At 46.0% G+C, this 14670-nt stretch overlaps 1 protein-coding gene across 1 annotated transcript in view; it reads right to left on the bottom strand.

Annotated features, from left to right (window-relative positions):
- Positions 1-13806, bottom strand: part of LOC131203159 (probable E3 ubiquitin-protein ligase HERC3) — a 62046-nt gene extending 48240 nt beyond the window's left edge. The window contains exon 1 of the mRNA XM_058193111.1: positions 13752-13806. Within this exon, the coding sequence (XP_058049094.1) occupies positions 13752-13806 (55 nt within the window). The remainder of the gene's footprint in view (positions 1-13751) is intronic.
- Positions 13807-14670: the final 864 nt, after the last annotated feature.

Below are 14670 nucleotides of genomic sequence, written 5' to 3'. Positions count from 1 at the left end.
TAAGGGCTTTGTTTTGTATTTGTTCAATCATCAATGTTCTACTGACAATGTCCTTATTTCCATGGTTTGGAATATCTCAAAGTAGTTTAGGCTTAACAGGGAAAATATCCAATTACATTGATAAAACAAATATTTAAAGTACTGTATTTCTCGGACTATAAGACACACCGGAGAATAAGATGCACCAAGATTTTGAAGAGGTAAACAAGAAAAAAAAAGTCTTGGCACTCCCAGGCCTCCAGGAGCACTCTGCAAGCCTCCCAAACCCTCTGCGCATCCGTTTTTCACAAAAACAGGCCTGCAAAGTGCTCCTGGGGGCTAAAGAGGGCAAAAATATGATGCAGGGGAGGTTGAGAGGCCAAAAATGGGCCCATTTTTCATGAAAACAGGGTGCGCAGAGGGTTTGGAAGGCCTGCAGAGTGTTACTGGGGGCTGGGGAGGGCAAAAACATGCCCATTTTTGAGAAAAACAGGCCTGTTTTTGGCCTCCCAAACCATCCCCCCAGCGTTGCCTTTTTGCCCTCCCCAGCCCCCAGGAGCACTCTGCAGGCCTCCCAAACCCTCTATGCACCCTGTTTTTACGAAAAACGCCCTGTTTTTGGCAAAAATGGGACATGCGGGGCGAGGTTTCAGAGGGGGGGCAAAAAATGACTGTATTTGGTGTATAAGACGCACCAACATTTCCACCTTCTTTTGGGGGGGGTGTGAGTGTGTCTTATACTCTGAAAAGTACGGTATTTGAAATCAGCCCAGTAAAATAATTTAAGACATAAATGGCAAAACATACTGAAATTACCTAAAACTAGGCGAAATCTCCAAAATGCCTTCCAACTCTGTTATTCTGTTATATTCCTTCCTCCTCCTCTTTTCCCCACAACCGCCACCACCTTGTGAAGTGAGTGATGCTGAGAGAGACAGACCGGCTCAAAGTCACCCAGCTGGTTCTCATGCCTAAGGCGGGAATATGATACCACCAGGCCCCCCTCACATCCCTGAGACCTTAACAGCATTTTAGAAAAGCAAAGCGTAGTCTGTGGCCATAAAGAGATTTCCCCATCCCTGCCTTTTAGAATTTGAAATAAGAGTCCATAACATCTATATCACCTGAGACTTTCTACCCATCAGACCACAGGAGAGAGAAAGCTGCTTTAGTGATTTTGGGAAAGCAACTGTTTGCAAAGCTGCCAAAATCTGAATGAGTAAAAGACTACTAGCATTCTTTTAGCTCTCTGTCAACATCATGGACAAACTGAAATGAGGTTTTCTTGTTGCTGTAAGTGTAAGGAGAAGGATTTAATTTGAAAAAGACACACTCTGGACATGACACTTCATGGTTCCTGACAAAGGTTATTTTGAGGTCAGACCCAAAAAGCAACTTCAGCCAGATCTTTTAGATGAAAAGGAAATTACCTGTGTGAATTATAGAGACTCTTAGTTCACCGTTAAAAAGTTCCAGCATCTTAACTTTTCTTATACCTGTCGCACTCCTAAATAATTTAAATCAGGGATCTCCAACCTTGGCAACGTTAAGCCTGGAGGACATCAACTCCCAGAAATCTCCAGCCAGTTCTGGGAGTTAACATAACATATTTCTCCAACACTGGAAATTTTTAAGAAAATGTTGGATAACCATCTGACTGAGATGGTGTAGGGTTTCCTGCCTGGGCAGGGGGTTGGACTAGAAGGCCTCCAAGGTCCCTTCCAACTCTGATGTTATGTTATGTTAACTCCCAGAACTGGCTGGAGATTTCTGGGAGTTGATGTCCTCCAGGCTTAAAGTTGCCAAGGTTGGAGACCCCTGATTTAAATAATCTACTATCAAACACAGTATTGATAGTATCGCTCCCCAATGTTTCCACCGTTTGGCGCACGTGTCACAGCAAACCCTGTTTGTGAAAGTGTCCTCTAACTAGCTTTCAAAAGTTCAGGTGTGCCCATCAGCAAAAAAAACACAAACATTTGGAACCCCTGATTAACAATACAGTCACAGAAAAACCATAAATATAAGAATGATAATTCAAAACTATTCATCTTCTTGTTGTGGCATATCTATCATTGGAGATTGTGATCCTATTTTTATCAACAGCCGCACGAAAAAGTGCTGTTGAGTTTTATCCAAATGAGTCCCTTAGATTTTGAAGCTCCAAACTTGATTGCAGAAAATACGACTTCAACAACAGAGTGGTCAATGTCTGGAATGCACTACCTGACTCTGTAGTTTCTTCCCCAAACCCCCAAAACTTTAAGCTTAAACTGTCTACTGTTGACCTCACCCCATTCCACAATGAAGAGGTCCAGGCCGAGTCGGACGGTGAGGAGGAGGAAGAGTCTTCCACACGGGAGGCGGAGAAAGAAGACCGGGGTGACTGCGAGTTGCGGAGGCAACACCAACGACAACAATGCAAATTTAAGGATGCAACTTGTCGGCGTGCGAAAGGAAGGGCACATAGCACAGGCCTGTCGAGCACCCCAACCTTCCGCCAAAAATTCAAACCGGCCAATCAGGCGGGGAGCGGCGAGCGGCCCGTGATTGGTCAGTTTAAAAAGGCGCGGTTGAATCAGACTGTCGTGAGAGTGGGTCACGCATCAACACGCCTAGAAAAAATCTTTACAAAGGCAAAGATTGAGGGGTGCCGTGCCGATTGGAGGTGGACACGGCTCAGCGATCACGATCATGTCCTGGGACACTCGTGAAAGCCTTACCCGCCATCGCAAAGCGCAAGCTGCAACCACAGAAATTAAAGGTACAAGACTACCAAGGGAATCGCATCCCTGTTCGAGGGTAACGTCCGTCCACGTCAGTATGGACAATACAAGAAAACTCTGCCCATCACCATAGTCGATGGGACCCTGCCAAGCTTGTTGGGACTGGACTGGTTCGAGCATTGGGCATGGGGTGACTGGAATCTTCAGAAGCGAAGTCGACCTCAAAGACACACTCATGAAGGAATTTGGGGCGTTTTCAGAGACTGCCTGGGCAAGTACAGGGACCCCTATCTCCTTTAACTTAGACCCCCAAGTTGCCCTATCCGTCTAAAGGCTAGGAGGGTCCCGTTAGCCTAAAGCCCAGGATTGACCGGGAACTGGACAAGCTAGTAAACCAGGAATTCTAGTGCCAGTTGACCATGCTAAGTGGGAGACCCCTATAGTCACCCCAGTCAAACCGGACGGGTCGGTCCGGTTGCGCTGACTATAAGGCAACGCAACAAAGCGTTGCAAAGAGTGCTTACCCGTTCGGTGGTACAGCACTTACTGCACTCAATGGGGCAAGGGCAGGTTTTGCCAAGCTAGACTTGGCCCAAGCCTATCAACAGCTGCCCGTAGATAGCAGCACAGCGAGCGCGAACAATTGTGACTCACAGAGGGGCTTTTAAGTGTACCCGGTTACAGTTTGGGGTTAGTGTGGCTCCAGGGTTATTTCAGAACCTAATGGGCGGCTATTGCAGGGACTACCAGGGTGGTACCATACTTTGACGATGTACTGGTATCCGCTGAGAATCTAGAGGAATTAGGGGTAAGGCTGCGAAAAGTTTTGGGCATTTTCCGGTCTGCGGTCTCAAAGTTAAACTGAACAAATGCCAGATCGGGGTTGAATCTGTGGAATTCCTGGGCTACGGATAGACAGGAAGGATTCACCCACTGAGAGCAAGTGCGGGCCATCAGGAAGGCCCGGTTCCAAAGAACAAAGCGGAGTTACAGGCATTCTTAGGTCTGGTCAATTTCTCGCGGTATTCTTAAGAAATAAGGCAACAGTAGCCGAGCCGCTGCATAAATTACTAGCAAAGACGGCTGCATGGTCTTGGGGAAAGGCGGAAGCTAGGGCATTCGAAGGGTAAAGAATCTCCTATCGGTGATAGCCTCCTTATCAATACAATGGCACACTGCCATTAGTGTTAAGCTGCGATGCATCTCCCTATGGGGTGGGGCTGTGCTCAGCCACAGGTTGCCAAATGGCACAGAAGCCCCTATTGCATATTACTCCCGAACCATGTCATCAGCTGAAAGGAATTATAGCCAGCTTGATAAGGAAGCCTTGGCTATAGTCTCAGTAAAGAAATTCCATGAATATGTATTTGGTCGTGATTTGAAATCATCACGGACCATAGACCTTGCTAGGCCTGTTGGCAGGCGACCGCCAACGCCCGTGGCACTTTCGCCCAGACTGACCAGATGGACTATCTTCCTGGCAGCGTATTCTTACAAATTACTACACCGGCCAGGAAGGAATTAGGGCATGCAGGCGCCCTGAGCAGATGCCCGTTACCAGAGACTATCGAAGACCCCACTCCGGGATACCAGTTCTGCTAATTGACTCTTTGGACTCTGGCCCAGTCACATCCAAAGAGGTGGCTCGGGCTTCGTACAAGGACATTACAATAAGGACTGTAATTGGTTGGGTACAAAGAGGTTGGCCCGCTGCGGGCGGCGTTTTAAAGAATTTGTAAAAACGTGGGAACTCTCAGCTCAAGGGGTGCCTGCTATGGGGGATCGGTGGTGATCCCGGAGAAATTGAGGAAAAGGTATTGGATCTCCTTCACGAAGGCCACCCAGGGATCGTGAGAATGAAGGGTCTAGCGAGAAGCTATGTGTGGTGGCCCTTAATGGACTCGGAAATTGCTGAAAGGGTAGGAAATGCCAGGCCTGCCAGGAGTCAGACCGCTACCCCAACGGCCCGATTCAGGAATGGGAGAGACCCCAGGGCCCTTGGTCTAGGATCCATATCGATTTTGCGGCCCTTCCACGGCCAAACCTTTCTGGTAGTAGTCGATGCCTACTCCAAATGGCTGGAAATCATTCTCATGAGATCCATGACAGCCGAGGCCGTGATTTCAGTCCTCGGCACCTATTTGTAACCCACGGGTTGCCCGACACTTTAGTCTCCGATAACGGCCCGCAATTCACGGCAACCCAGTTTGAGGGTACTTGGCAGAGGAGGGCATCCGGCATGTCCTCTCGGCGCCTTTCCACCCTGCGACGAGCGGCCTTGCAGAGCGTTCCGTTCGGGCGCAAAGAAGCATTGTCCAGAATCAGGCCAGGCGATTGGCAAACAAAAATCGATACATTCCTAGCAGTCCAACACAGAACCCCTGTGTAACAACTGGCGCAGCCCGGCAGAGCTATTAATGGGTGAAGCTTAGGTGCCCACTAGACCGTTTAAACCCAAACTACACACCAGGCGGTTACAAAGGGGCACACGGTAAAACAAGAGGATGGCAGTAGGCGACCTAGTGTGGGCACACAACTACAGCGAGGCCCGACCTGGTTAGCAGGAAAAATCCTAGAAATAACAGGACCAAAATCATATCTAGTAGAGATAGAGGATGGCGGGTATGGGCGCCACATAGACCAAATAAGAAGCATAACGGTAAATCAGAATCAGGCGAAACAGGCCCTGACTATCAATGTTTGAATCCACAGCTGACTCAAACCCGGGGCAAGCAGGACTTATCTGAGTTCAGCCCAGATACAATAGTTATATTTTGTGTAGCAGATAAAAATAAATTTCCCAAATCACATTTTTCCTCCTTATACTAGTTGCTGTACAATCTCCTTCAATAAAGTGGCCCAAATAGCAATAGTACTTAGACTTATATATCGCTTCACAGTGCTTTGCAGCCTTCTTTAAGTGGTTTACAGAGTCGGCATATTGCCCACAACAATCTAGGTCCTCATTTTACTCATCTCGGAAGGATGGAAGGCTGAGTCAACCTTGAGCCAGTGAGATTCAAACTGCTGACAGTAGGCAGAATCAGCCTGCAATACTGCATTCTAACAACCTGTGCCACCATGGCTCCTATTAAGTTCTTGATCCAGAAGTCTCTACCAGTTCACTTGCCCATTGTGGGACACAAACGAAAAGCAGAGATTTTATATCTCGTTCTGATTCTTGAGAAAGAGCTGCAGCAACAGTTGTGTTGAAATCTCAGGTTGTCACTTTTGAAAGGGCAGCTTCTGCTCTGCTGATCATTACTGCCTAACTACAAATTTCTCTTATTCCCTTCCCCACATTATCAGTGGAATCAGCCAAATATGCTGAACTATGAACTATATTAACTAAAGCAAAGCAGAGTGGAATTCTGCTCTTTTATGCCAACCCTCAAGGAAAACAGATTTGCTGCTAACTGTTTATCCTCAAGTCATGCTTAATTACCTCACGCTAGAAAGAATAAATTATGTAAGTTGTTGCAAGAGCATACAGTACACATTGCAAAAGTACTCCTCTCTACTTCAGAAAATTAAAACCTACAGGTCACAACAAAGTATACTGCGTCAAATTCCATTAGGAAGAAGCACTTGGGGAAAAACAGAGTAGCAAACACAACACTTTTTGACAAGTAGTATTTTCCAGATGTAGCTGTTTTCAGGGGTTTCAGTGGGGGCTCTGGAAAACAGGATAGCAACTAGAGCACTTGTTCTACAAGTAGGCATTATCAAGATGAAGCTGTTTTCATAGGTTTCAATGAGGGTTTTGGAAAACAGGATAACAAACAGAGCACTAGTCTACAAGTAGGCATTTTCAAGATATAGCTGTTTTCATGAATTTCAATGAAGGTTTTGGAAGACAGGTAGCAAATAACGTACTTATCTATAAATGTGCATTTCCCAGACATAGATGGGTTCATGAGTTTCAATAGCAATAGCACTTAGATTTATATACCCCTTCACAGTGCTTTACAGCCCTCTCTAAGCGGTTTACAGAGTCAGCGTATTGCCCCCAATAATCTGGGTCCTCATTTTACCCACCTTGGAAGGATGGAAGGCTGAGTCAATCTTGAGCCGGGTGAGATTTGAACTGCCAAACTAAAAGCAGCCGGCAGTCAGCAGAAGTAGCCTGCACTACTGCACTCTAACCACTGCATCACGGTGGTTCAATGAGAGAAAACAGGATAGCAAATAGAGCACTTTACTACAAGCAGGCATTTTCAAGATGTAGCTGTGTTCATGAGTTTCAACAAGGGTCTTGGAAAACAGGATAGCAAATGAAACACTTATCTACAAGTAGGTATTTTCCAGATGTAGCTGTTTTCATGAGTTTCAAATGGGTGCTACATTCATTCTCCCTCACGTTCTGAAACACCTCCCTCCTGATTCATCCCAAATTAAATCCTATATCAGTCTAGCCACTCCGTCCATCTGAGCTTCAGCTCACAAAAGCTTATGCCTTTTAATCATTTTTTTAAGTGGAAAAGGTGCTGTCACCTGGTCTCTTCCAAACTGAATTCAAACACTTCTTCCTAACCAAATGTGAAGCGTTGCAAAGTTGTAAAGGGACAACAATTCTAAACACGGTTCTTGCCAGCTGGCAAAGCAACCATCAGAGCAAATAAGTCTCAGTATTGTTGTTGGCTGGACATTAATGCCAGAACAAATGTGTTTCTCTAGACATTGTTGGTAATTTATTGGCTGCTCATGCCACCAGAAGCTGCGCAAGGAAAAACACAGCACATCCTCATATTTTATGACAATGTAATCTTTCAATAGAAAGCATCCGCTAACATTAGAATTACCGTTGATAGAATTAGGTATCCAGAGTATAGCAGCCTAACTAATAGCTCAACTCACGTGAAACCGTTCCTATGGGGCGGGAGGGGGCGGGGAATGAAATGTTAAGGGACTGAAGAAAAGGCACTTGTGTCTAGGTAGGATTGTGTGTTCAGTGCTAAAAGACCCATTCTGAGATGTCTTGAGTACAATTTATTCCAAACTGAAGCCGGCTGAGAATATTGTGCTCCCAAACAGAGGCTGGGAAAAACAGTGCCGGCAGCCTTCGGACGGGCACAAAATGACGAGTTTGCGCCAGAGTCTTCTTTACCAGGGAGGACAAAATCAGAGCAGGTCTGTACTTTAAAGCGGGGGTCCCCAGCCCCCAGTCCATGGATTAGCACCGGGCTGCAGCATGCCAGAAACTGGGCCACGCAAACAAGCAAAGCCCCATCTGTGGGATCCAGGCAGCATGTGAAACCACGCTCCCTCCAGGCCACGGGAAAAACCTCTCTCAACGGAACTGGTTCAAAAGGTTGGGGGGCCATTGCCTTAAAGAGCTGACTAAAAAAGCTCCTATTACTCTTATAGCAGGGGTGTCAAACTCAATTTCATTGAGGGCTGCATCAGGGTTGTGTTTGACCTCGGGTGGACGTGGCCAGCTCAACATCACTTGTGTCCGGGGTGACTGTGGCGGCCCGAGCACTCTGCCAGTGAAAACGGGCTCCCAAGCTCAGTTTTCAGCTGCGACAGCCTCCTGCTACCCTCTGCCAGTGAAAACAGAGCTCGGGACAGCCGCATTTTCACTGGCAGAGGCACCGCAGGTTGGTTCTTCCTGTTTCCAGGGCGGCTCGTGGGCCAGATCTAAGCACCCTGCGGGCCAGATCCAGCCCACAGGCCTTGAGTTTGACACCACTGTCTTATAGGAACTTTTCAAATGCATAAAATGGAGCTACAACTATCTTTGACTCAATTCATACAAATCTGCTAATAATCTTTGTGTGTTTGTGTGCCATTGAGTCAGTTTTAACTCCCGGCAATTTCCTGAGCTGATCCCTGCAGTTTTCTTAGCAAGGTTTCTTGGAAGTGGTTTGCCGTTGCATCCTTCCTAGGGCTGAGAGAGAGGGAGCAACTGGCTCAAAGTCACCCATCTAGCTTCATGCTGAAGGCAGGAGTAGAATTCATGGTCAGTTGGTTTCTAGCCCGGCGCCTTAACCACTGCATCAAGATGGATCTCATGACAATAATTTAATAATATGGATTTTTTTTTCCAAAAGGGATGAAAGCAAAGATTGAAAGTATTGTTTTCCTTAAAGCAAAAATTACAATCAATTTGCAATACAGTTCACTGAACAAGCCAGGATGAAGAATGCATATCCTGGACAAAAGGCAGAGGATCAATCAATCAGATAAATATAATAAATATTATGTGCATGATTCATACAATAAACTATTAAGCCTTAAAAATGAAGGCAAATATACCTGTCCCAGGTTAATATTGCAGGACCAAATCTGGGCCAGTCACTAGGAACAGAGATTTAATCTTCCGGGTTTTTGCACCCATGCTGGAACCCATCTTCAGAGAACTTCTGTGTGCTTTGCACTATTCTGTGTTTCGTATTTATATGGTGCCTGGTTGAGTGTGGCTTCTTATCAGTTGATTGTGGTGTTGATGGCCAGCTATTATTCTAATAACCTTTGTGGCCTTCAAAACCCCAACGTAGAGAAAAGTTGCGGGAGGATGGGTTCCATTCACAAGTCTGAAAGCTCGGAAGACTAAATCTCTGGTCCTGGTGACTAACCCAGATTGGATCCTGCAACATTAAGCCTTGTCTGAACAGACCACAATGGAAATCCACACCATTGTCTATAAATGGAAAGAATGTGAAAAGGAAGGTCCTTCCATCAGCCTATCCCTAACCCTGTCACGTATTCTATTATGCTGACGCTGTCAGGGAAAAAGGCTATTTGCACATAGTCACGTACAATTACAGGCCTACAATTGACAAGTGAGGTTTCATCACAGGCCACTGCAAGATATGTATCTCTAGCACACTTCCTTCTCAGATTCAGGCGAAATAACCGATTGGCAGGCAGGCAGGCAGGCAGAGAAAGGCTTCTAATCTGTTATTTTCATTTGTACTGGACAAAGTTTGGAGATTGCATGAGCCTCACTCAGCATTGTGATTTATGGCAGCCTTCCTCAGCTAGACACGGACATTGCAAACCCTTGAAGGCATGGACTTTTTTTTTTTTGTTTACATTTATACCCCGCCCTTCTCCGAAGACTCAGGGCGGCTTACAATGTATAAGGCAATAGTCTCATTCTATTTGTATTTTTTTTTTTTTACAAAGTCAACTTATTCCCCCCCCAACAATCTGGGTCCTCATTTTACCTACCTTATAAAGGGTGGAAGGCTGAGTCAACCTTGGGCCGGGCTCGAACCTGCAGTAATTGCAGGCTCTGTGTTCTAATAACAGGCTTCTCTATTGCCTGAGCTATCCTGGCCCTTTACTGTACTGTGTACTGTACTGTGGGGATTAAAATCCACACATTTGGAGCATGGACAGATCAGACACATTTATGGAGTATGCACATTTACCAGCCAAGTAATTTTTTTGGGGGGGGGGTAATATTTTTATAATACAATCGTTTTACAAAAACTCCAGATTACATTATCTTCCAGTGGAACGTGTTTTTCGGCCAATTGTTCCAACTCTTTTTTTTTTCCTTCTTATCACTAGAAAATCCCTTACAAATGGAAAAAGGAACAGCTCTATAACTGATAAAATTAGCAGCTCTCCACCAGGAAACACTCCAAGGATAATATTCCATTCAGACAAACATTATTGTCTTGGCAATAAAAGAGTGTGGGAGAAGAATGCACTAAAAGCAATAAGGTTTGTGTAGCATAAAGTCAAGGATTCTTTATTGTACTGCATTCTGCTACTAACTCCTTGGCTGCCTCCCATTCGCTGACACACCAAGAGAGAAATCGGTGGTCAGGTCTGTCTATACCACCATTACCAGTATGCGAAAATATATAATATACTCAAACTCACAAAAGCAAGCTCCAATTCATGAAAGAGGCACACCTCTCTCTGTGTGTGGGTGTGTGGGGTGTGGGTGTGTGCTCACCTCTGTGCTCTTTTTTGCTTTCACAGAAAGCTCCGAGGTGCATTTAAACCTCCTGCTGTCCATTCCCTCCCATTCTTGAAAGAAGCTGGGCGCAATACCATCCTGCCCACTCTAGCTTTGCATCTGAGAGATGATCTGTACGCTGAAAAGTATGCGTCACAGAGATGAGTTCATTACCAACTCCTGGAAACTGGCTGTTGAGAAGCAGACAAGAAAACACCACCCAGGTTCTCCCAGTCAGCCTAGATGACTGGGAAAAAGAAGAGATGGGAGGATGGGGAATAGGGGAATAATTTTCAACAGCTTCTCCAGCACTACCACTTCTGCTAGATGCAAACCCAAGAAAAGAAACCCAGGAACAGGACAAAAGTTTAATTCTGCTGCATAGATCTTCAGGATTTATGTTGCCCCTTGTGGGTTTCTGCTTTCCTAGCTAGACCATGTGGCACATGTCTAGCTATTTGACAGGTCTGGAGGCCATAGAAAAATTCCTGAGATCAATTCAACACCCACTCTTCCCATTCAATGCTCCTCCATTATCCCAGCTCTTTGAAAGTCAGCTAATATCTGCAATGTATTTAAGGAGTAAATAAACCATTTGAACATAGCAAAATATTTTCCAAAATATATTCTACAAGTTCCTCTGTGGGGGATCCTTCAGAATGAGACGTTCCTGCACAAGGACCACCAAAGGGAATGGACATCCTGCATTGGATTGCGTGCAGAAATCTTCAAATTATAAAATAGAGGAGCCATTTGGACATCAAGTCTCCCAGAAATGTTAGATTTTGTAAAAAAAAATCTATATTGGTTAGGATCCATTCTCCCCATCCCATAGCAAGGAACAGGAATGGGGATTCCCCATTCAAACGCACAGATTTGTGTCCCCTCATAAGCACAATGTTTAGAATAGGATAGGATAGGATAGGATAGGATAGGATAGGATAGGACAGGACAGGACAGGACAGGACAGGACAGGACAGGACAGGACAGGACAGGACAGGACAGGACAGGACAGAACAGAACAGAACAGAATAGAATAGAATTCTTTATTGGCCAAGTGTGATTGGACACACAAGGAATTTGTCTTTGGTGCAGATGCTCTCAGTGTACATAGAAAGACAAGAATCTTAAGGTACAATACTTAATGATAGTCATAGGGTACAAATAAGTAATCAAATCATACTAGGAAACAATCAATATAATTGTACAGATACAAGCAACAAAGTTACAGTCATGCTTGTTTATTCGTGTATAAATTTATACAGACCTAACTTAAAATAGAGCAGCCTTTCTTATCTATCCCAAAGGTGCTTTTTCAAAAAAGTAACTGGTGTTTATTTTGCCTTGAAGACGTTTCACTTCTCCTCCAAGAAGCTTCTTCAGTTTCAGTTTTCAGTTCTTGGAAACTTGTCGGTAAGAATGTATGTTGGAAAAGCCATTGCTGAAGAAGCTTCTTGGAGGAGGAACGAAACGTCTTCAAGGAAAAAACACAGGTCCATTGGAAAAAGCACCTTTGGGACAACCGTGACCTGGATCGGGGGGTCTCCAACCTTGGCAACTTTGCCAATTTGGCTGAGGAATTCTGGGAGTTGAAGCCCACAAGTCTTAAAAGTTACCAAGGTTGGAGACCCCTGATGTTCCTGGATGGCTGCAAATCTCCAGAGAAACGTTCTTATCTGCTATGCTCCAGAGAGCTTGGTCTACCCCAGAGCCCCAGGAGGACCGTATCTCCAAGATGCGTGCAAGACCTCACCTAGGATGGCACCTGAGGACAGCTAGGCTTGAAAAGCAAGAACCGGATAAACCCACGGTTCCTTTTCCTCCCGCTTCGCTCGTTGCTTTTTTTTAAAACTCCCTCCCATCCGCCCATGCTAAAGTTGGGGATGGGGATGGGGAACCCAGCGAGGCCCGGATCAGGAGATATGCATGCATGGATGCATGGATGCATGCATGCAGGGCAGGTGGAGTCCGGATTAAGAGGTGGAGGGGGGGAGCGATCCTTCCTGGCGCTTCTTTAGGATCGATCCTTAAGGACCTGCGCAAACCACCCAAAAACTGGACCAGACAGGGAGTCCGGTCCAGCCCCTTCCCCGTTGGTGCCCAAACCCCAGCAAGGTGGAAAGAAGGAAAGCACCTGGTCACCGGCTCCAGCCGCCGGAGCTCCAGCCGCGACCGCAGACTCTGGCAGGGAGCGTCACCCCCCAAACAAGGAAGTTTTCCTTGCTCCTCCAGCAGCAGCACTGCCCCCCCACAAGCCCCTCCCGCGAGCGCCAGTCAGACAGACAGGCGACCGGGGTGACCCAATGGGTAGATTTTCCGCCTGGGCCAATCGGAACCTGGCTAGATGATGACGTCGAGGAGAGGCGGGGCTACAGAGCTCAGTTTTGGGGAGGGCGAAGGAGGACACGGAGAGAGAGAGAGAGGGGCTGCCAGGAATAGAATTTTTTTTTTAGAATAGAATTTTTTTTTTTTATTGGCCAAGTGTGATTGGACACACAAGGAATTTGTCTTGGTGCATATGCTCTCAGTGTACATAAAAGAAAAGATACGTTCATCAAGGTACAACATTTACAACACAATTGATGATCAATATATCAATATAAATCATAAGGATTGCCAGCAACAAGTTATAGTCATACAGTCATAAGTGGAAAGAGATTGGTGATGGGAACTATGAAACGATTAATAGTAGTGCAGATTCAGTAAATAGTCTGACAGTGTTGATGGAATTATTTGTTTAGCAGAGTGATGGCCTTCGGGAAAAAACTGTTCTTGTGTCTAGTTGTTCTGGTGTGCAGTGCTCTATAGCGTCGTTTTGAGGGTAGGAGTTGAAACAGTTTATGTCCAGGATGCGAGGAATCTGCAAATATTTTCACGGCCCTCTTCTTGATTCGTGCAGTATACAGGTCCTCAATGGAAGGCAAGTTGGTAGCAATTATTTTTTCTGCAGTTCTAATTATCCTCTGAAGTCTGTGTTTTTCTTGTTGGGTTGCAGAACCGAACCAGACAGTTATAGAGGTGCAAATGACAGACTCAATAATTCCTCTGTAGAATTGGATCAGCAGCTCCTTGGGCAGTTTGAGCTTACTGAGTTTACTGAGTTTACTGAGTTTACTGAGAGGTGGTACCCGACTCTGCTTGTCCAATGTAGCGCAGCAGGCGAGAGGCGTGCAACCCGGGCATTTAGGATCGCTCAGATGCGATCATCATTCCCATCCTTGGAGAAACCCTGAGTCACATCGACTCAGGACAAAAATCGGAATACGGGCAGTCCCGGGGTGACATCCTGGTAGCAGCATTCTAGTATTTGAGGGGCTGCCACAAAGAAGAAGGGGGTCAAATTATTCTCCGAAACACCGGAGGGCAGGACAAGGAACAATGGTTGGAAACTAATCAAAGAATTAATAAAATAAATGGCTGGAAACTAATCAAAGAATTAATAAAATAAGTGGTTGGAAACTAATCAAAGAGTTAATTAAATAAACCTGAAATTAAGGAGAAACTTCCTAACAGTGAGGACCGTTCACCAGTGGAACAGCTTGCCTTTAGAAGTTGTGGGTGATTCATCGTTGGAAGTTTTTAAGAAGAGACTGGACAGCCGCTTGTCTGAAATGGTAGAGGGTCTCCTGCTTGAGTAGGGGGTTGAACTAGAACAGTGATGGGTAACCTTTTCGGCACTGAGTGCCGGACGTGCAAGCTTGTACACAGCCATAATGCAATGCGTGCGCAACCCTGCCCGCTGCCCCCATGCATGCGCCCACGACCCCACGTGCACCCCGCACTTGCGTCTGTGACACCTGTGCATGCACCCCACCTTTGCACATGCATGCGCATCTCCCGCATGCGCCCCGCCCCCGCGCATGTGCAGCAGAGACCCAAAAACCAGCTGGCTGGCAGGAAGCATGGCAGAGCTGAACTGGGGTGACAGCTCGCGTGTCTGCAGAGAGGGCTCTGATTGCCACCTGTGGCACATGTGCCATAGATTCACCATCACGGGACTAGATGACCTGCAAGGTCCCTTCCAGCTCATTCATTCTATTCTATTCT

This window comes from Ahaetulla prasina, chromosome 8, assembly GCF_028640845.1.
Source record: "Ahaetulla prasina isolate Xishuangbanna chromosome 8, ASM2864084v1, whole genome shotgun sequence".
NCBI classification, from domain to species: domain Eukaryota; kingdom Metazoa; phylum Chordata; class Lepidosauria; order Squamata; family Colubridae; genus Ahaetulla; species Ahaetulla prasina.
The sequence above is the reverse complement of the archived record's forward strand: the minus strand, read 5'-3'. Positions and strand labels throughout refer to the sequence as shown.